The 21,312-nt window shown below is 43.0% G+C and overlaps 1 protein-coding gene across 2 annotated transcripts in view; it reads right to left on the bottom strand.

Moving 5' to 3' along the window:
- Positions 1-21,312, bottom strand: part of LOC125626500 (tetraspanin-15-like) — a 290,723-nt gene that overhangs the window by 201,765 nt on the left and 67,646 nt on the right. Inside the window, exon 2 of one of the 2 annotated variants that reach the window (XM_048829543.1) lies at positions 11,057-11,218. In XM_048829543.1, the coding sequence (XP_048685500.1) occupies positions 11,057-11,143 (87 nt within the window). In that variant the 5' untranslated portion in view covers positions 11,144-11,218. Of the gene's footprint in view, positions 1-11,056; positions 11,230-21,312 lie in introns of those variants that run through there. The other variant, XM_075123508.1, reaches the window with a different exon arrangement.

The raw sequence follows: 21,312 nt of genomic DNA, 5'->3' as shown, positions 1-21,312 counted from the left end.
TCTCCATACAATTGTATGGAAAAACAACAGTTTTGTTCATAACCAATGCTCAGAAAAGCAAAATGGATTATTTCCCCTTTTCTATGAGCATGTGAAAAGGGTAGAAATGACCGTCACAGTGATGATGTAGGGAACTACATTGTGAAACTCCTCATGAGCAAATACATAGAACAAAAGAACCTCCATAACAGATCGGATCAATGGACCATCTATTCTAGTAACTTGTCTTGGATGTCTCCCAGCATCAAATGCTTCAGAGAAAGTGTAAATTCCCCAAATTATCAGGTAATAACTAACCTATAGGAGAAGTTTTTTTCCTAATCTCAAGTAACAAGCAAGAAGGTTTTTATGCAAAAGCATGGCAGTTGATAGCCTTTATAATCTGTATTCTAGCTAGTGCAATTGTGAGTGATGGTCTTATTTTTCATAGAAATATCCATCCTCTTCTTAAAAAGAAAAGGAGTACTTGTGGCACCTTAGAGACTAACCAATGTATTTGTCTCTAAGGTGCCACAAGTACTCCTTTTCTTTTTGCGAATACAGACTAACACGGCTGTTACTCTGAAACACATCTTCTTCTTGCTCTTTGCATCAATATCTCCAGGCAGCAAGCTCCACAGGCTAATTCACACTCCCCCTGACACAGACTTTGGATGCAGGGCCAGATTTTCAGAAGTGAGCCTCTTATTTGCACTCAAAATGTGATGCTTCAGAGGAAGAAATTGCCGTCCTCCCTCCTGTAGAAACTATTATGTATACAGTCAGTTTTGCAATGCTTTCCTTGGATTGGAAAGGAAATTCCTGTCTACCTCTTCCCATGCAGTTCTCCATTTACACCCCAGGGCATGAGATTTCATGGCCTTTTATTTTTGTATACACCCCCTGTTTCCTGATGGAGCTGGCAACTTCAAACTTTCAAGGATCTTTAATACTTTCCTTTTATCTGCTCATTAACACTTCACAATAGCACTTCTCTCCAACTTATTCTTATGAAGCAGCAATTAGCTTTCAGGCTAAGTTCACCAGGGATCCAGCTCTCTAAACCCCACTGCCTTTGAGAGATGCTGTTCTTTAACCTGTCACTTAGACTGGATATTGGTGTCATGGGGCTATTTCCTCTCAGGAAGGCAACCATGCATAATTGTCTACAGGAGAAAGTCATAGACTTGCATATGGGACAATCCTCACCCAGTGAACTTAAGAGAAGAATGTAATTTGAAAATGGAAATTTATTCTCCTACCAACTAAGCCTTGATCAGCAGGGCTTCTGATGATGCATAATCACCCAGGACTAATATCACTTACTTATTGTACCACCTGGTATGTGCAAAGCATGTTCCAAACACATAAAGACAGCCCGTGCTACATTTAGTGATAAAGGCAGAGCCTCTCTTCTGCTGGACATGAGTAATGTAAAGCTCAAGGACCTGGGGTCCATGTTCCAGAGGTCAAAACTCTTGCAAAGCAAGAGCTGGAAGCTCTGCGTGACCCCTGCAGCTTAGTGACAAAACTCAAGGAAAGGAAATGCATAACGGGAGAAAGCTAGTACATAAATAAGAGCACGAGCTAGGGCATCATTCAAAACACCTTTGAGGAAGAGAAGCAACTCAGTTCAGGGACAAACTGCTGTATTCAGATGAGTAAATCATATGTGAATGAGAAGCCAGTAATTCATCGCTTTCAGAAACATCAATGGGTCATGATGATGACAGCTTCAAGGCCACATAGCTCTTCACAGAAAAATCAGATTATTCTGAAAAGCCAAATCCATATCAGGAGAGGGGTTCGTATATGTGCACTGGACTTCCTGAATAATTTCTGACTGGGGTGCGGGAGATGATGTGGATACATCCCTCTGGTCTCAGCTTCTGTTCCATGTGGGTGTTACTTATGATGGGTAAACCTCAAAGGGTGGGAGCTGGGGTTGGATAAGACCCCACAAGTCTGGATACTTATCTGAACTCTAAGACTCTCATGAATCTGTAAAATTTGGATGAAAATCTCACAAGAGGAATTTCCTATTAGGGCCCAAGTTGCAAAATTCAAATCTGGATTTCAATCCCTCTGCCTAAAATTTTGGACTTTCTAGACATAAGGTTCAGATTTATTACTGATTAACCAAGATTTTTGGTAGCTCGTGCTTCTAGCTGAGTTAGAAATACTGTAAAGCCAGCTTCTGCCAACTAGAATTTCTGCACTTCTAGAAACAGAAATGCCCAAATACAACAAAAATAGAATGGGATGTCTGTAGTGTATATCTGGAGTGTGTGCATGATGAAGCCCTGGCTGGGATGATTTAGTTGGTGTTGGTCCTGTTTTAAGCAAGGGATTGGACTAGATGACCTCCTGAGGTCTCTTTCAACCCTAATCTTCTATGATTCTATGATATGGAATCTGGCAGGACATGTGTGGAAGTTAACCAAACTTTTTAGAACTTAGTTAATTTTGCATTCTAAAAGAGGGCTACAATCAGGTATTGATAGAGAATTCTTATTTCCCCCCAGATCCAAACCACCCTATTTTTTAATGTTGCAAAACTAAAAACCAATAATCTGGACACACCTCCAGTTTGCTGAAACCCACTACAATTGAATCTTCCTCACTGGTGCATCCCATTGGAAATAAACGTGCCAATTAAAAATGTTTTTATCAGAGGTCTATAGGAACATAAGCCACTGGGAAATGGTCACTTTAAAAAAAATTGCAGGGAAAAGACAAATGAGTCCAGTAAAACATTGACAAGTACATTGATCATGGTACTGAGTCATTGTGTCATCCAGCAATGACCCCGTCAGATGACCATGTGATATCTGAGAGCTCAGAAGTGGGAGCAACTAAGAACAGGAGGGGATAAGCCATCTCTCAGCTAAGCCACACTCACTTGAAAATTCAAGAACAGCAACAACACAGAGATGAAAAATGAACTCCTGGCATCTGACTTAGAATACGAGTTACAGTTGACAGTCTGCCACCCTAGAAAACCAAATTCTGCAGCTCTAGGAGTGTTCATGATTTTTGAAAGCTGGCCCAGGCTCATCATAAGGCCTTCAAGTTTCAGGCAAGTTGGAGTCAATTTATGGTCTATCACTTCAATAAAGAATGACCAGACAGACGAACCAGATGAAATAGAAGTGGTATGAATTTTCTCAGCTCAAAACCAAAGAGATTGTTTGCACAAACCTCTGAAAAACACACAGCTTTGGCTATTATCCCTTTAAAAAAAAAAAAAGAAAGGGAAAATCTATAAGGCCGAAATCTGCTGTAATTCATACCCTGTGTATCCTGAGTGACTTCAGTCAGATTTGAACATGAAACTTCAGAACAATTGAATCTGCTTGGCAGAACAAAACTGACAATCCTTTGTCCCTCTAGCACATACTTACTCTGAAGATCTCAAAGAGCTTTAAAAATAAAGACAGGTTTCAGAGTAACAGCCGTGTTAGTCTGTATTCGCAAAAAGAAAAGGAGTACTTGTGGCACCTTAGAGACTAACCAATTTATTTTGAGCATAAGCATCCGATGAAGTGAGCTGTAGCTCACAAAAGCTTATGCTCAAATAAATTGGTTAGTCTCTAAGGTGCCACAAGTACTCCTTTTCTTTTTAAGAATAAAGACTCGCAACCATCATGGGAAATAGGGAAGTATTCCTTTTACAAATAAGGACATGAATCTGAACCTCAGTGACCTATGGCTCCCTTTACATCATTTCACCCCATGTGCCTTAAGGTCGGTTTACACTGTAGAAGTCTTTGCAGTGGTAAGCGTCATAGCGAAAGCCCAGTTTAAAGTGACCTGACCCAGATTTGCTGAGCCAGTTTCAGGACCACCTGAACAGGAACACCAACTTTCCTGCAGCTATCACAGTGCTCTGCTCCTAATAGACCTGCCTTCTTGGGGTATGTCTACACTGCAACTAAAAAACCCATGGCTGGCCCCCTTGAGACAAGGGGCTCCAACTAAGAAGCTGTTTAACTGCAGTCAAGATGTTCTGGAATCCTGCAAGGGAGGAGGCAGGGAGCCTTCCACAGCCCTGCTGTCACGGGAGTGAGTAGACACCCCTGGGCAAGACTATGAGGTGGAAGAAGAGCCCCCAGTTGTGGGGGAGGCCACCCTGCCGCTGAATGGCTCCTGTCCTTTTGATTACCCAAGCTCCCAATTACCCAAAGAAAATCTGTGTCCCCCCTCCAGCTATTCGGATAACCAGGAGTGGACCGTATTCAAAACTAGCTGTACATATAGCATGATTGTTTAGAAGTTAGAAAACAGTCTCAGACTTAACCCACCATTAAGTTTTTGTCTTGTTTTTCCGGTACCATTCTATGCCATCCTTATCTTTGTCAGGGATATCACAGTTCCAGTGGGTCGCGAAAGCATCTCCCAAACTGTCCCAGGACAAACTACTCATGTACCTTGTCTCTGACAGGTTTTGTATTTGCCCATGCCAAGAGCTGAATTCAGCTTTGCAAAGTGTTATGGGATATATACCTTAGCATGATTGAACAGGAGTAACCATTCTTGGGACTGCATAACACAATTCAGTTACCCCAATACCCAAACATTCATATCTGATAGAATATATACAATATTTATACCATATCCATTAAAGTAACGTGCACTACGCTAACATATCACGTTAGCTAACAAGTCTGACCTCCTGTGTAACATAGGGCACTAAGTTCCATCCAGATATCCCTATATTAATCTCAATGATTTTTTCAACTGCTGGTAATAGCTCACCTTACCTGATCACTCTTGTTACAGTGTGTATGGTAACACCCACTGTTTCATGTCCTCTGTGTATATAAAATCTCCCCACTGTATTTTCCACTGCATGCATCCGATGAAGCGAGCTGTAGCTCATGAAAGCTTATGGTCAAATAAATTTGTTAGTCTCTAAGGTGCCGCAAGTAGTCCTTTTATTTTAATCCTCAGGAGACTACATTACTTTGTGCCAAGGACAGAGAACAGGAGAGACTGAGATGCTGCTAATACCCAAGACTTCTGAAATGACAGGGAATTGATCAAATAAGCCCAGCAGGTGATCCACGTCCCATGTTGCAGGGAAGGTGAAAAATTACGAAGGACTCTGCCAATCTGGAAATGGCCGACGTCCACCTTGACTGCACTGGCCTCGTTAGCGCTACAAAAGTAATTTTCCCTCTCTTGATATTCACCCCTTCTTGTCAACTGTTGAGAATAGGCCACTTCCACCTTAATTGAATTGGCCTCGTTAGCACTGACTCCCTCACTTGGTAAGGTAACTCCCATCTTTTCATGTGCTGTATATATACACATATATACTGCTTACTGTATTTTTCACTCCATGCATCTGATGAAGTGGGTTTTAGCCCAAGAAAACTTATGCCCAAATAAAATTGTTAGTCTCTAAGGTGCCACAAGGATTCCTCATTGTTTTTTCTTTGTTTTGGTTTTCACCAAGAAGGTTGGTGGTGATTAGATGTCCAATGTAGTTAATGCCAGTGAAAATGAGGTAGGATCAGAAAAGACTAAAATAGAGAAAGAACAAGTTAAAAATTACTTGGACAAATTAGATGTCTTCAAGTCACCAGGGCCTGATGAAATGCATCCTAGAATACTCAAGAAGCTGACTGAGGAGATATCTGAGCCATTAGTGATTATCTTTGACAAGTCATGGAAGACAGGAGAGATTCCAGAAGACTGGAAAAGGGCAAATATAGTGCCCATCTATAAAAAGGGAAATAAGGACAACTCAGGGAATTACAGACTAGTCAGCTTAACTTCTTTACCCAGAAAGATAATGGAACAAATAATTAAGCAGTCAATTTGCAAACATATAGAAGATAATAAGGTGATAAGTAACAGTCAGCATGGATTTGTCAAAAACAAATCATGTCAAACCAACCTGATAGCTTTCTTTGACAGGGTAACAAACCTTGTGGATAGGTGGGGGAGGAGGGAAAGTGGTAGACGTGGTATATCTTGATTTTAGTAAAGCTTTTGATACTGTCCCGCATGACCTTCTCATAAATCAACTAGGGAAATGCAACCTAGATGGAGCTACAATAAGGTGGGCGCAAAACGGATTGGAAAACCATCCCCAGAGAGAGTAGTTATCAGTGGTTCACCATCATGCTGGAAAGGCATAACGAGTGGGGTCCCGCAGGGATCAGTTCTGGGTCCGGTTCTGTTCAATAACTTCATCAATGATTTAGATAGTGGCATACAGAGTATACTTATAAGGTTTGTGGATGATACCAAGCTGGGAGGGGTTGTAAGTGCTTTGGAGGATAGGATTTAAATTCCTGACAAACTGGAGAAATGATCTGAAGTAAACAGGATGAAATTCAGTAAGGACAAATGCAAAGTACTCCACTTAGGAAGAAACAATCAGCTACACAAATACAAAATGGGAAATGACTGCCAAGGAAGGAGTACTGCAGAAAGGGATCTGGGGGTCATAGTGGACCACAAGCTAAATAGGAATCAACAATGTAATACTGTTGCAAAAAAAGCAAACATCATTCTGGGATGTATTAGCAGGAGTGTTGTAAGCAAGACACAAGAACAGGTTTCAGAGTAACAGCCGTGTTAGTCTGTATTCGCAAAAAGAAAAGGAGTACTTGTGGCACCTTAGAGACTAACCAATTTATTTGAGCATGAGCTTTCATGAGCTACAGCTCACTTCATCGAATCCGATGCCACAAGTACTCCTTTTCTTTTTGCGAAGACACAAGAAGTAATTCTTCCACTCTACTCCACTCTGATTAAGCCTCAACTGGAGTATTGCGTCCAGTTCTGGGCACCGCATTTCAGGAAGGATGTGGACACATTGGAGAGAGTCCAGAGAAGAGCAACAAAAATGATTAAAGGTCTAGAAAACATGACCTATGAGAGAAGATTGAAAAAATTGGGTTTGCTGAATCTGGAAAGAGAAAACTGAGAGGGACATGATAACAGTTTTCAAGTATGTAAAAGGTTGTTACAAGGAGGAGGAAGAAAAATTGTTGGTTTTTTTTAACTTCTGAGGATAGGACAAGAAGCAATGGGCTTAAATTGCAGCAAGGGAGATTTAGGTTGGACATTAGGAAAAACTTCCGAACTGTCAGGGTGGTTAAGCACTGGAATAAATTGCCTAGGGAGATTGTGGAATCTCCATCATTGGGGATTTTTAAGAGCAGGCTGGACAAACACCTGTCAGGGATGGTCTAAATAATACTTAGTCCTGCCACGAGTGCAGGGGACTGGACTAGATGACCTCTTGAGGTTCCTTCCGGTTCTATGGTTCTATGATCTGTATCCCGTTGGAGCACTGGTCCGACCTACCTGCTGTCCCATCTCTAGCTGTGGCCAATCTCTGATGCTTCAGAGGCAGGTGAAATCCCTCCGCCCCCCGCTGCCCAATACATCTGGCCAATAGTGTATCAGACGGGGCTGTTCATAGATTCCAAGGCTGGAAAGGATCACCATGACCATCCAGCCTGATGCTGGATTAAAATACATATCTAATGTCACTTTAAATATGGGAGGCAAAGAAGGTTAGTGTGGACAGAAGGTCCCTGCTTCCCCTAGAATTGACAGTCAGTCTCCAAATCGAACTCAAATCTGTTTTAAAAGTGGCTGTCCAGAGGGAAGAAAATCAAGAATTTAAACTAATCTTGCACTTAGTTCTTACTGATATGCTCACCTAGAAATAATTGCCCTCGTTACAGGCCTGTGCTGAAAGGTAGCCGGCGGTGGTGCTGCCTCAGACTTCCTACCCACGGGCTGTGTGTCTCATCAGTACCTAGTGCAGAGAGGGGAGTGGAAATAAAACCCAAACGACTACCATAAGTATAGCACTTGCAAACACAGCTGGAACTGAACAGTCAGTGCACAGTTCATTTACTCAAACTGAAGAGTGAAAATTAGAGCTACATTAATGTTAATGAGCCATTTGCCTTCAAATGCCTTGGATGGCTTTGAATATCTCAGTCAAAATGGATTGTTCCTTGTAATACAAAAGCACCCAGAAGCCCCAATCAGAATTGTGTTTGGTTCTGAACATACACTACAGGGCTCATGACTTTCTGATTTAGAACGGTTTAATGTTAGTAGAGTATAAAGTTTCTGATTTAGAACGGTGATGAAACTCAGTGTTTTCCATTGAAGTTTTCTTACCAAGATGGTTGGAAGCAGGGTTGAAACTGGGTAGTTGGAGACCTTGTTCAATTTAAGCACAAAAGGTTGCAATAATAATTCTACCAAGTGCACTTAAAACCCAGCTAAGTATCAAGGGATGGCTCACTCCTGGAATATAATTAGCAGGACTTTTCCACCCTCTGAACGGCTCTGAGGGCCACAGGATTTGTAAAATGACAGATTTGCAAATGAGAACTACGTAAGTCACTTGGCTGAAAAGGTTTTCACAGTTTCTATGGTTTTGATGGGCAAATAACTTTTCTGAGGCTGAGCAGTTTAAAAACTATCCCCCAGGGAGTTTAGAAATCCGTAATGGTCACTAAGTCACCAGTTTGAAGGCAGCCCCAGTTAGGAGTAATTGAAAGTTATTTCCTTTTTACAGCACTGTCTTAGGCTGTGTGAAATAATCTGTTCTCTGTTTATTTCTTGTGGACAGGTGTTTTTCTCACAAGCATACAAAGCAACTCACTTTCCTCTTTGTCGGTCTTTGCAAAGATGCCCTGGCCTGACTACACCACAGATAGCTCAATATTATTCGGCTTTTATACTGTGCTTAGCATGACCTATAAGTCAGTTACATTTGCAGAGTGTCAAATGAAACATCGATTAAGTTTGATTGGAGGAAAAATATATCCCTGTCTCACGACTAGAACTGTTCAACACTTTTATGAAGAAGCTCCAAACAAGGCAAAAATCACCTGGTTTTCAGTTTGCAGTTAAACCCTAAGCTTAGTCCTGGCTCAACAGGAGTTTCACCAAAGTTTACAAAACGTTTTCATGAACATGAGCCAAGTTATTTGGCAGGACAGGGGAAATCAGCACAAAGCTAATATGCTTTAGGTTCATTTAGGTTAAAATCTGGCTACAGAGGGGCTGACAAGGCAGAATTCTTCTTCCAGGCCTGGACTCCCTTGGCAGGCAGTCTTCAGGATGCTACTTATCACACTCAGTCACTTCAGGAAACTGAATTGGCTCCTGGGGATGATAGATGGATAATGTGCCTACATCCAGTTAGATCAAAAGTTCCATTCTTTTGTAAACTAATGAAAAATGAACCCACATTGTTGGGCACTTTAGTAAACTCAGCAGTTTTGGTTCTGAGATTTCTGCAAACCACCTACTTATATATGGGTTTTCCCTTCAACCGTTCCCCAAGTTATGGCTTGAATAAGCCACAAAAGTCCAAAAGAGAACTCCAGAGAAACCATCAGCTATTGCCTCAGATTTGGGACAAATTATTTAAATCCTAGTGTATTATACTGTTGCCACCCATAGCCCTACTCTTGCTCAAACATTGGACTACATTGACTTACAGGGTCTGTGAGTTTGGATGTATTTTCTGGGGTTTCAAATGTGTTAGGAAACTCAAATAATGCAAGTTGCACCTGGCTTTATTAAGACCTTCATACCATTACATCCTGGACACATCCCCTTCCATATTCCGATCCAAGAATGTGTCTCTTTCCTGAGCTGATATAGAGAGACAGTCTACACACTAAAAGAAAAGGAGTACTTGTGGCACCTTAGAGACTAACCAATTTATTTGAGCTACAGCTCACTTCATCGGATGCATAAAGTGGAAAATGCAGTGAGGATGTCTACACACTGGGTAGAGTCCAAACTTACCCTCCCTTCCTGAGATTTGCCTTGAACAAAGAAATCAACAAGATAACAAAGCTCTCCACAGGTGTGGCTGCTCCCTCAGGATTGAGATCCTTTCTCCCATTCCCACTCCCTTACATCTGGGGGAAGTCGCAAGTCACTCAGTGAAACGCTACAACCCACTTAACCTTTTCCTAGCAGGATCAACACCTACTAACAGGGTGGGTATTACAGGCAAACACTGCCAGTATAAGTTCATTCATCAAAAATTCATTCTCAAAAGGTCATTTGTTTGTATTCCAGTCTGAGTCAGCAAATCAGGGAGCTGAAACAATACCATGTGACCAACAATACACTAAAAATGTGGAATACCTAGTAGTAAATAATTCATAAGATGAACATGATTAGTCAAAACTGTCAAATATTTACAAATAATCAGTAGGATTGGTTCACGAATGACTAATCAAAGAAAGGGAATAACTTCATAATAAATAGTCTCACTGAATAATTTAGTTATAATAAAGTTTCACAAGCAATCCTGCAATGCACAATGTCTAAAGCAAGAGAAATAATCTACCCACTTGCTGTTCTGCTGTGTGTAGTTACTGTTTGCAGAGACTAATGTGACTTTTCCCTTCCTCTCATTTACATAAACAAGGTCTGCACAGCTAGTATCACACTGACCTGGTTTGCATTAAGAATTTACATCTTCAAAATTCTGCTGATTAAATGGAGATTTTTTTAAAAATTAAAAAGGATAAGTGGCTAAAACCACAACCAGAAGAACTCGAGGCTATTAGTAACCACAGCTGGCAGATTTCACATCCAATTCCTGCCTGATCTCCATTGAAAGAGACAAGGCTTTAAGCATGGAGCCAGAGGCAAATGTAGAGTATAAACAATCTAGCTGGGAGTATTGAGAAGTAAACATTTGCACCATTAAGATGTTAGATTCCTGAAGTGATTTGTATATTTAAAATAAAGGCTTATCTGATATATGAGCCAGGTCACGGCTTTTTAAAGGGGCAGAGGGAGGGGGAGAGATCAGGCAGAAGAAATATTAAATCCAGCAAAATGGAGATCATCCTCTATTAAATACAAATCAGAATAATAGCAGCACAAGTGGGCACCTCCTACAATGCAGCCCAATTCCAGACACCATTATTGACCAGTAGATTTTATATTTCAGAGGGTGAAGCTCTTAAGACACAGAAAGCAAAACAAACCACCAGGCGGGTATTGTGTGTTAATTCCCACAGACAACATAAAAGTTGGAAATGGTTGAAACACCTACCGAAAACAGGGTGGAATAGGCAGAGAGAGCAAATTTGATGCAGTAGTAACAGAGGAGGGGATCTTTCCCCTCTGATTCTTTTGCCATCTTTTCAGCTCACGCTCTTGTGTGTGTGGATTGGACCCTCCCTGCTTTGACAGTTTCAGGTCACAGTCTCAGTGGCTGGAATAAAAAAAAAAAACCACCCTTAAACTTCAGCAGCTCTCTACAACTTCCGCCTGGGAGAAACAGAAAGCAATTAGAGGGGAGGCAGGGACATTAACCCTCTGCTGCATGTATTGCCTAATGGAGCTAGCCTGTATTTGTTTCTCAAATGAACGGGTTAAGATTCACTACTTTTTTATTATTTCAGTGCAATATGGATATTCAGAAAATAGGTGTAATCAACAACACAGGCAGCTGCCTACCCTTTGAGCTGCCTTCTTTTAAAAAATAACTGGGCTACAGGCAACAAATCACAACGGGAGACACTTGTCTAGTCCTTTATGGCATAAAAAGCACACAGCAATTCGAATGTGATCTTAGGGGTATTATTCACTTTTATAAAGCTCTGTTTTACAGATGTGGTAGTGAAGCATCAAGAGGTTAAATGACTGCTCAACGTGAAAGAAGGAGTCCGTGGCAGAGCTGGGAATACAAATCCAGATTTCCCACCTTCCAGTCTTGCATTCAGCCTTCAGTTACCTGCTGTGACACATCCTCTGACCGCTGACATTATCCTTACAGCGGGAGATGGGCTCAATGGTCTAAGAGTCAGCAGTTTCCAGCAAATGGGGTTCAAGATGCGGAGGTGGAGACCAAATATAGATATTCCAGTTTTGGTGATGATTTACTATGTGTATGGTCAAAGTTTCAAAAGTGGTCTATTCTGGGGGGAGAGGCCAACTTGAGACAAGCAGGTTATGTCTACACTTCAGATGGGAGCGAGCCTCCCAGCCCCATAGACTCATGCTAGCAGGGCTTGAGTTAGAGTGCTAAAAACAGTGGTGTGGACATTGCGGCTCTGGCTCCCATGCCCACCCTAGGCTTGTAGGATCTGATTATCAGAGATGCAAACACACAACATCTGCTTTTGCTATGGATACTAGTAATATTATATGATGGGGAAAAATATTAAATAGCCCAAAGGAAGTGTCTACATTCTAAATCCAAGAAGGTGAAGAGTTTTCATCAACTTCTTTTGGGCTCCACATTTGTTCTCTAAATCTTCCAAGAGATTCTTCAAGGACACACATGGTACGTCCTAATACACCTGACTGAATAGCACAAGCAAACTTACTCTTGAAATGATCCCATGCTAGTGGATGCTTTAATAAACTGGTGTATTTTCCAAATGAATGCAGCAGGGTGAGATGTTTCAGATTTGATGGGAAAGCCATAATTATATACAAAAAGAAAAGGAGTACTTGTGGCACCTTAGAGACTAACCAATTTATTTGAGCTCACGAAAGCTTATGCTCAAATAAATTGGTTAGTCTCTAAGGTGCCACAAGTACTCCTTTTCTTTTTGCAAATACAGACTAACACGGCTGTTACTCTGAAACCTATAATTATATACGGGACTGATATCACCACCTATATTAAGGTTGCTTGACACTTCCCATTATAAGACCCTGTTTTCAGCTGCCTATAACTTTCCTAAACTTTAAATGTTGGATCTGAAAATGTACATGTTAAGTGTCTGCCTCAGGCTGATTATTTATGGTTATTTTTGTTAGAAGGGAGAATTTCAGCCAAAATACTGCAGCTATTTCTGCAAAAAGGCCAGGGAAAAATACGTTGTTTTACCCATATTAAAAAGCGATTGAAACCTTTTCTTTGAAATACTCTAGCACCACCATGCTTTGCATATGCACAAAAGGGCCAGATTAAGGTGCACAAGCAATCTCAATTCTGACATTTCCTAACTTTTGAGTGCTTGACTTTGCAAACTTAATTTCTTGTTCTGAGTTAGTCTGCTGTGTGTGGTGGTACTGTATGCTTTATGGGTGCTTAATGAGGACAAGAACCCCAAATTTCACTGTTTATTACACTCTCGTCCTGATTATTAATTAATTATCAGCAGCAGATGGTACCTCTCCTCCTTCAGTAAATAGTCTAATAGGATGGGATTTTCAGAAGCATCCAGCAGGGTTTGATTTTTAAAGACAGGTGGGCTGCTAACTGTCATGTATTTTTGCAATTCTCATCCTTAACATTTGAGATGTCATAGCCATGGAGAAAGAGAGTTCCAGCAATGACATACAGTATATGCTAATTACTTAGCCACAGTTCACTGAACGTAGAGAAGATCTGGTTTGAATAAGTCAGAGAAACTGGTCTCCTTCACCGTCATGGACATTACTCATCTGTATGTTATGTTTGTAATACCTGGTATCTCAATGTGCCCTTTTAGTAGGTCTTTTGTCCTTACTCTACTGTTAGCATGTTTATTATTGGCATGCATTGTGGAAACACAAAGAATTCATCAAAGAGCCTTCGCACTCACTGAGTTACTTCCTATTACTACTTCTATAGCTTCCTCTCCAGCATTTTTCCCAGTGGGTTCTATTTTGCTACTTAGTAGGTGACCCTGTTCCAAGTCATCTGGTTTCAGTTATGGCAAGATTTAACAATGTCTGTACTTTAATGAAGCCCATATTAAGGAGAAGACTAGTAGCAGCTGCATTAACAACACTTAACCAGGCTCATGGGCCGGACTCTCTGGTCTAAGTCCACTTCATGCTGTGCAGGCAGTGCAAAATGGACAGATTCCAGCTGCAGGTGGCCGTTGGAGAATTCCTTAGTAGAGGGGAAATCTGTGCTAGAACTTGGCTTGCAGAGGCTGCTATTCTATTCACTTCTCACCTCCAGCATTTCAAAGGCTAGGTAGAAAGTGGGCAGAACTCTATGCTTGCTCCACTGGTGTAAGGTCATTGAGGGGCCTCATGCCAGTGGCATAAAATAGAGATGCTCCTCAGCGTCTCTCAATTATTATGGGACCAGACTATGTGGGATCAGGGCTGATGCTCCCGACCTAATAACTCCACCCCCATCCAAACGGAGTGTGGATAATGTAGATGAAAACTTAGCCTTTTGTATTTACTTAGCTGTACACCACATAAAAGGAGCCCCTATCTATACACTCAATGTCCTCTAAATATAACTTAAAACATAAATATCAACATTCCCTTCATTGTGACTTTGAAAAAAGTGGAAGAAATCTATGTCATTTTTATGAATACTATGTGTACCTCTGTTTGACTGTCATGATGGGGGTCTGCCACATGGTGTTAAGGAGTTATTTCAATGCCGCTGGAAAGCAGCACCATGGCTTCAGATAACCAGCCACCTACCAACACTTGAGTCAATGGCATGCAAAACACGAGGGCCAGTGTAATTCCATTGGGATAGGTGTTTGAGAGGAGAAGTCAGATATGGACCACATTTTTTTTAGTTTATACCTTATAGAAAACCCAGCAGCTTCAGAGGGATTGTAAGGCAGAGGGCAGTTCTGGATATATTGGAGTCTGTTTTAAACATACTTGCCGAAGTTTGAAAGAGCCAGCCTGTCAGGAACAGTTGTCGATGTCACATTACTGACAAGAGCAATAACAATGCATCAGCAACAAGCGAGGCATTACACCCATGAACTGAACAGTTGCCCACAGGAAAGCGAGTCCCCACATGTCAACACGGCCTGCTGCTTACTGTGCATCTTCGCAACACCGCCACATGCTCCTTTCTACTTCACTTCATTTTGATCCTTTTAAGTAAATAACGTCAAAAAGATTCGCAGCTGTATGATTTGACTGAGTAATTCTGAGATGCTGCTGCTGACACCTCATGGGGGTGTTCAAATGAAGCAGAGCTGGATGGCTGGGACTGCATTCGGGGGACCATTAATAATGCACTCCTGAGATGCTTTTGAAGGCACGAGGCCACAGCAGTTCGGTTTGTGCAGCTGTGTTCCTAACCAATATCACTGACTTTTTTAAAACGATCGTTTAGAACATAATTGGAAGTATGTGCAATAATGACAGGCCTCTGCCAGGGAAAGAAGAGCCTTGACACATGTGTTATTAACTGAGCTGTGAAAAGGCATTGGTGTCTGTGGAATTACGGTCTATGACCAGATTCTCTTATCTGCTCCCCCAAGCAGAAGACAGCCAAAAACACAGCTGGATTCTAGGTGAGGAAGGAAAGGATAGTACTAGAACCCGGAATACTACCTCTGTTTGGCACCCTGCAAAGGCAGCTTCGCTTTAGCTCTATTAAGTAAGGCCCCGGCAGGTATTCAGGGTGAACCCAAGGAGCAGTTACTCTCTGAAACATGATCCCCTTTTGACCACATGACTAATCAATAATTAATTCTGCATCATTGAACCTGGCAGGGTTCCCTCCACAGCTATTACTGTGAAGGGGAAGAGGGGCAGGGTCAGCAGTGTGAAGAGACAAGGTCCTTGCAGGTCCCCTGAGATTCTCCATGGAGCTCAGGGCACCTGCTGGTTTTGGGAACACCAAAGCTATGGAGTCTCCCACACTATGCACATGAAAAAGCGACGTGGGGAAGAAAGTGGCCCTTAAGACACAGTAAGTGGTATCAGACTATCAGCCTAAGTATCAGCCATGAATAAGACACAAATGTTTGTGTCTCCCTCCCTGCCAAGTTTATCTTCCTTACTTTCACTAGGCTTTTAAATACCACTTAGGCCATGTCTACACTAGCAAGATTACATTGGCACAGTACAACTGTAAACTGTACACACAGCAGTTGTGTAGCCGCTCTATGCCGATGGGAGAGAACTCGTCGATTGACATAATAAAATCCCCCAAGTGAGCAATGGTAGCCATGTTGGCAGGAGAGCCTCTCCCGCCAACATAGTGCTGTGCACACGAACGCTTATGCTGGCAAAACTTATGTTGCTCAGGAGTGTGAAAATACACCCTCCCGAGTGACATAAGTTTTGCCAACACATGTGGAAGTATAGACATGGCCTTCATTAACACTAGTTAATTTAACATGGGTTAAAAATACATCTCTTTTCCTAGTCAAAACAAGACCACAATGGATACTTGATCCACACACAGGCCTGGCCAACCCATACCTTTTGCGTTGGCTTCACTGTTTTGGTTGCAATGAAATTTTCTTCAGAAATACTTATAACAGTACAACCAATCCAGTTATATCAATATAAAGTGCCTTATACCAGTATAGCTTACTCCCCTTTCTGTATGGGAATAAGAGCTTGTCTACTCTGCTACATACACACTGACGGAAGAGGTTCTCCTGTTGACGTAGGTACTCCACCTCCCCAAGAGGCAGTAGCTAGGTTAATGGGAGAATTCTCCTGTCCACTTAGTGCGGTCTAGACCAGCGGCTAGGTTGGTTTAATTGCGTTGCTCAGGAGTGTGGATTTTTCACACCCTTGAGTGATTGTATTATAAAGACCTCATTTCTTAGTGTAGTCCAGGCCTAAGTTATAACCACATAAACAGCTTTATTCCAGTATAACTGCATCTACGGTATAAGGGCATGGCTACACTTGCAGATGTAGAGCGCTTTGAGTTAAACCAGCCTTCAGAGAGCACAGTAGGGAAAGCGCTGCAGTCTGTTCACACTGACAGCTACAAGCTCATTGGCATGGCCACATTTGCGGAATTTGCAGCGGCATTGGGAGTGGTGCATTATGGGCAGTTATCCCAGCATGCAAGTAACTGCAATGTGCTTTTCAAATGGGGGCGGGGTGGGATGGAGTGTGACAGGGAGTGTGTGTGTGTGTGTGTGTGTGTATGTGGGGGGAGAGAGAGTGAGTTTTTAGGGGGCTGAGAGCATGTCAGCATGCTGTCTTGTAAGTTCAGACAGCAGCAGACCCCGCTCTCTTTCCCCCGCCTCTCTCTCTCTCACAGCATTCCACACTAATGGCTTGCTTCGTCTCGGAGCAGATAAGCAGCCAGCTGTCAGAAATGGAGCTTTCAAAGGGCATATTTGCATTCTTGCAGCAATTCAAAAACAATGACCAGAGTGGCCACTTGACTTAAGGGAATTATGGGACATTTCCAGAGGCTGATCAGAGTGCAGTAATGCAACACGTCGTCCACTCTGGCACTGCGGCGCTCCAGGGGGGCGCAGCAAACATTATTCCACTCGCCAAGCTGGAGTCCCAGCAGTGCTGTAGCCGTGGAGTCAGAGCGCTCTACGTGCCTTGCCAGTGTGGACAGGTAGTGAGCTAGTGCGCCCGGGGCTCCTTTATTGAGCTGTAACTTGCAAGTGTAGCCAAGCCCTAAGTGTTTGTACTGAATTATACTGGTATAGTTAAAGCAGTACAACGTTTGCATTTAGATGAGCCCACAGACTTATGCTGAAATAACTAAAAGTGTGAGTTAATACTGATTTAGTTACTCCAGTTCCAGCTTATGTGTAGACAAGACCTTAGGGACAATCCTTGCTCCAAAGATGCTAAACAGATCAGACAGACAAAGGGTGAGGAAATATTAACTATCTCAATTATATTAGTTGAGGCAGAATTTTTTTTTTTTAGCTGTATATTCAATATTCAGTTAAACTGAGATCAACTTGAAAAACCCAAGTGTCAGATAAAGTATATTGGGATATCACGATTTCTTTCATGTAAGGAAAAGTCTTATGGATAAATGAGCCTTGATGTGAGAGATCCGGGAAGAGAAAGTAATTGGAAAAATTAGACTTTATTTTAAACATTGATCTTTCAAGAGAGAATATAATTTGATTGTCTAACAGAAAGTGTTTGGTTTTTTTTAGTAAGCATCAGATGCAGATTTCAGACACGCAAATATATGGAACATTTTTCATGTTATTTCCCGCTCCTTACTAGGTATGTGACTATTTTACAAAATCGAGAACAGCTTTAATTTCATGAAATTGCTAACAAGAGCTCATTACTTGGCCTTGCATAGTGGTTAAAAAAAAAAAACCCACAAAAACCACCTAAAGGGAAAGTGGTTTCAGGCTCAATTCATCTGACATCAGATAAACATGTTAAGGAAATAGTCGTTGGCAGAAAGCATTCATTAAAAAGAATGAGTTCTTTCCCTGATCTTTTACCCTGTGCAGACTATAGCAGTCAAATCCCACAGCAATAACCAGATGTCAGTTTAGCTGGTATTGGAGTAATGTCTGATCAAAAATGCGGCTCAGATAGTCTCTCTGGTCTCATTTCCTTTAATCAAAACTTAGTTACTGCTTTAAAAGTTGTTGTTGATGTGGTATTTGCACAAAGCCAATATTTCTCTTTGCAGGCTAATCCCAGGCATGAACAAGAGAGAGGCATTTTGACTATGTTATGGAAAAGTAAAGAAAATACTGCCATTCAGAAACATATACTGCATAATATTTACTTGTCCTTAAAGGGAGACTTATCAACCCAAAAAGAAAAGGAGTACTTGTGGCACCTTAGAGACTAACCAATTTATTTGAGCATGAGCTTTCGTGAGCTACAGCTCACTTCATCAGATGTATACCGTGGAAACTGCAGCAGACTTTATATACACACAGAGAATATGAAACAATACCTCCTCCCACCCCACTGTCCTGCTGGTAATAGCTTATCTAAAGTGATCAACAGGTGGGCCATTTCCAGCACAAATCCAGGTTTTTTCACCCTCCACCCCCCCACACAACCCAAGTCATCTTCAGGCATCCCTGACTCATGTTACTAACAGTTTAGATGAGGAAAATGGGGAATTCTAGAGGGTTAATTTAATTGTCCTCCATGAACTTATCTAATTTTTTTGAACCCAGTTATACTTCTGGCCTTTGTAACATCCCCTGACAATGAATTCCACAGGATCACCATGTATGTACATCACTGTTTACATGATAATGGATTACTGTCTTCGTTTCACTTAGCTTGGTCAGTGAAACTAGAATGATCAGTTTTATTTTAGGGACTCATCCTTCCCCCACTGAAAAACAATGATAAGTGTCCTATTGACTTTATAGGAAGCTGGATCTGGCTCTACAGAGCAAAAAAAAAAAAAAAGGGAAGACCTGCGGTGCCAGATCTCAGAGCCCAGGTCAACCTACTCAGGCTCTGGCTGCAGGGCTAAAAATAGCCATGTAGACATTCGGGCTCTGGCTACCTGGGGTCTGAAAACTGGCAAAGGATAGGGTCTCAGAGCCCTACACTGCTATTTTGAGCCCTGCCACTCAAGCCCAAGTCAATTCTCCCAGGCTCTGAGAGTTCCTGCAGGGTTTTTGTGGTGGGTTTTTTTTTTTTTTTGGGTGTGTAGATGTACCCTTAGGACCTAACCCTGCAAACTCTCATTCACAGGAGTGGTTCCACTGAGCTCAATGTGAGTTTGTGAGAGAGTAAGGACTAGTCACCTGAGTAAGGGTTCACAGAACTAGATTTTTAGAGCTTGATCCAAATATCATTGAAGTCAATGGAAACATTCTGATTGATTTCAATGCGTTCTGGATTAGGCTCTCGATCCTACAAGTTGATGAGCAATCCAGACCTGATCCAGAAAAACACTTAAGAACATAAATGGTCCCAAATGACTTGACCTGGATATATTTGTTCAAAATCCATGACTTCCTGTAACAGGTTGGACTCACTGCCGCAGTGCCTCACACTGGTTTTTCCAGGAGTTAGCTCTGTCCAGCTCTGGAGTGCCCTTTGCAGGTGGTGTTTCACCCGTTGTTTGCTCTGCTATTTCCTCTGTCTGTGGGGGCCCGCGTCGCTCCCGGACCGCGACGTCCTCTTCAGGGCCAGGCCCTCCGGCTGTGCCCCACCTCCGTTGTCTTTCCCCGTTCCGGGGGAGCCGGCAGTCCTTCACCCGGCTTCTTGCTGCAGTGGCGAACTAGAACCCGTAGGCCAGGCCCTCAATTAGGGCAAGCTGCAGTCTTAAGTGGAGCTGCAAATTGTCCATCAGGCTAGCCTCTGGTTCGGAGCGGGGCAGTAAACAAAGTCTCGCGGCTCCCCCTGTACGCAGGTGGGGCTGCAGGCAGCTAACGAGCCCAGGCTCTGGTTCAGAGCTGGGTGGAAAACGAAGTCTCTCAGCTTGGGCCAAAGTCAGTTACCTCAGGCTTTCTTTCAGTGAGCCTGAGGGAGGGGGGGAATGCCACCCACCGCTTGGGCATCGGGGGGAGGACACAGGCCCTCCCACTCCACTGCGTCCTGGCCCAGGGCCCTAAGGGTGCCGGAGGGGTCGGCCACTGCGTCAGCGGGGATCCGAGCTCAACACGCTGACTCACCCTCTGCCAGCGTCGCAGCCAAACAGGGGTCTGCTACCCCTGGGTCACTTCCACACGCCCCCTCCGCGGGTACCCGCTGGTCCGGTGAGCTCAGGTGATCTGCAGGGGCCTCAGTTGCCAGCAGAAGTTCTGCCAGGTTTGGGCCAGCCGGCAGTCCGGGCCAGCCGTCTGTCTCCTGTGGAGTCGGGTCACCCAGGGGTCCAGGTGGTCTGGGCCAGTGGTCTGCTTCCTGTGGGGCCGGGACATCCAGGTCCCGCCTTTATACTTCCAGCCCCACCCCTTGGCTTCGGGGGGGGGGGGCGGAGCTAGGGGCAGGACTCCGCCCATGAGGGGGTGGAGTCACCTTCTTCCTCTGTGTCCGGGGAGGGCCAGTCCACCTCACTGCACTCCCATTCTTGTTAAGATGATCACTCAGAGTCCTAATTATCTTTAGCCAAGCCGCTCAGGCCATGTCCACACTAGCGAGCTTACAGTGGCACAGCTGTATCGATGCACCTGTGCCATTGTAAGATCACTCATGTAGCTGTCCTATGCCAACGGGAGAGAGCTCTCCCCTCGACATAATAAAACCACCTCCACGAGTGGCGGTAGATAGGGCTCTTTAATCTAGCAGAAAAAGGCATAACAAGAACCGATGGCTGGAAGCTGAAGCCAGACAAACCCAAACTGGAAAAAAGGCACAAATGTTCAACAGTGAGGGTGGTTTAACCATTGGAACAAACAGGTGAAGTGGTGGATTCTCCATCTCTTGATGTTTATAAAATGACTTTTAAAACATTGTAAGGAGTGTCATAGGTCAAACACGAGTTCTCTGAGCTTGCTGATGGCAACCCCCCGTTTATGTTAGCGTAGGGGTTGTCAGCTTTTTTCCTTCTGAGTCCCCACTCCCGCAACATGCTATAAAAATTCCACGGCCCACTTGTGCCACAACTTTTTTTCAGTAGATTAATAGCCAGGGGGTAGGAAGCAGAGCACTTGTCCAGGGCCTCATGTCACAGGGGGCTCTGCAAGGCTAAGTTGATCAGGCTTTGGCTTCAGC

The sequence above is a fragment of the Caretta caretta genome, chromosome 26, assembly GCF_965140235.1.
Source record: "Caretta caretta isolate rCarCar2 chromosome 26, rCarCar1.hap1, whole genome shotgun sequence".
NCBI lineage: Eukaryota > Metazoa > Chordata > Testudines > Cheloniidae > Caretta > Caretta caretta.
The sequence above is the reverse complement of the archived record's forward strand: the minus strand, read 5'-3'. Positions and strand labels throughout refer to the sequence as shown.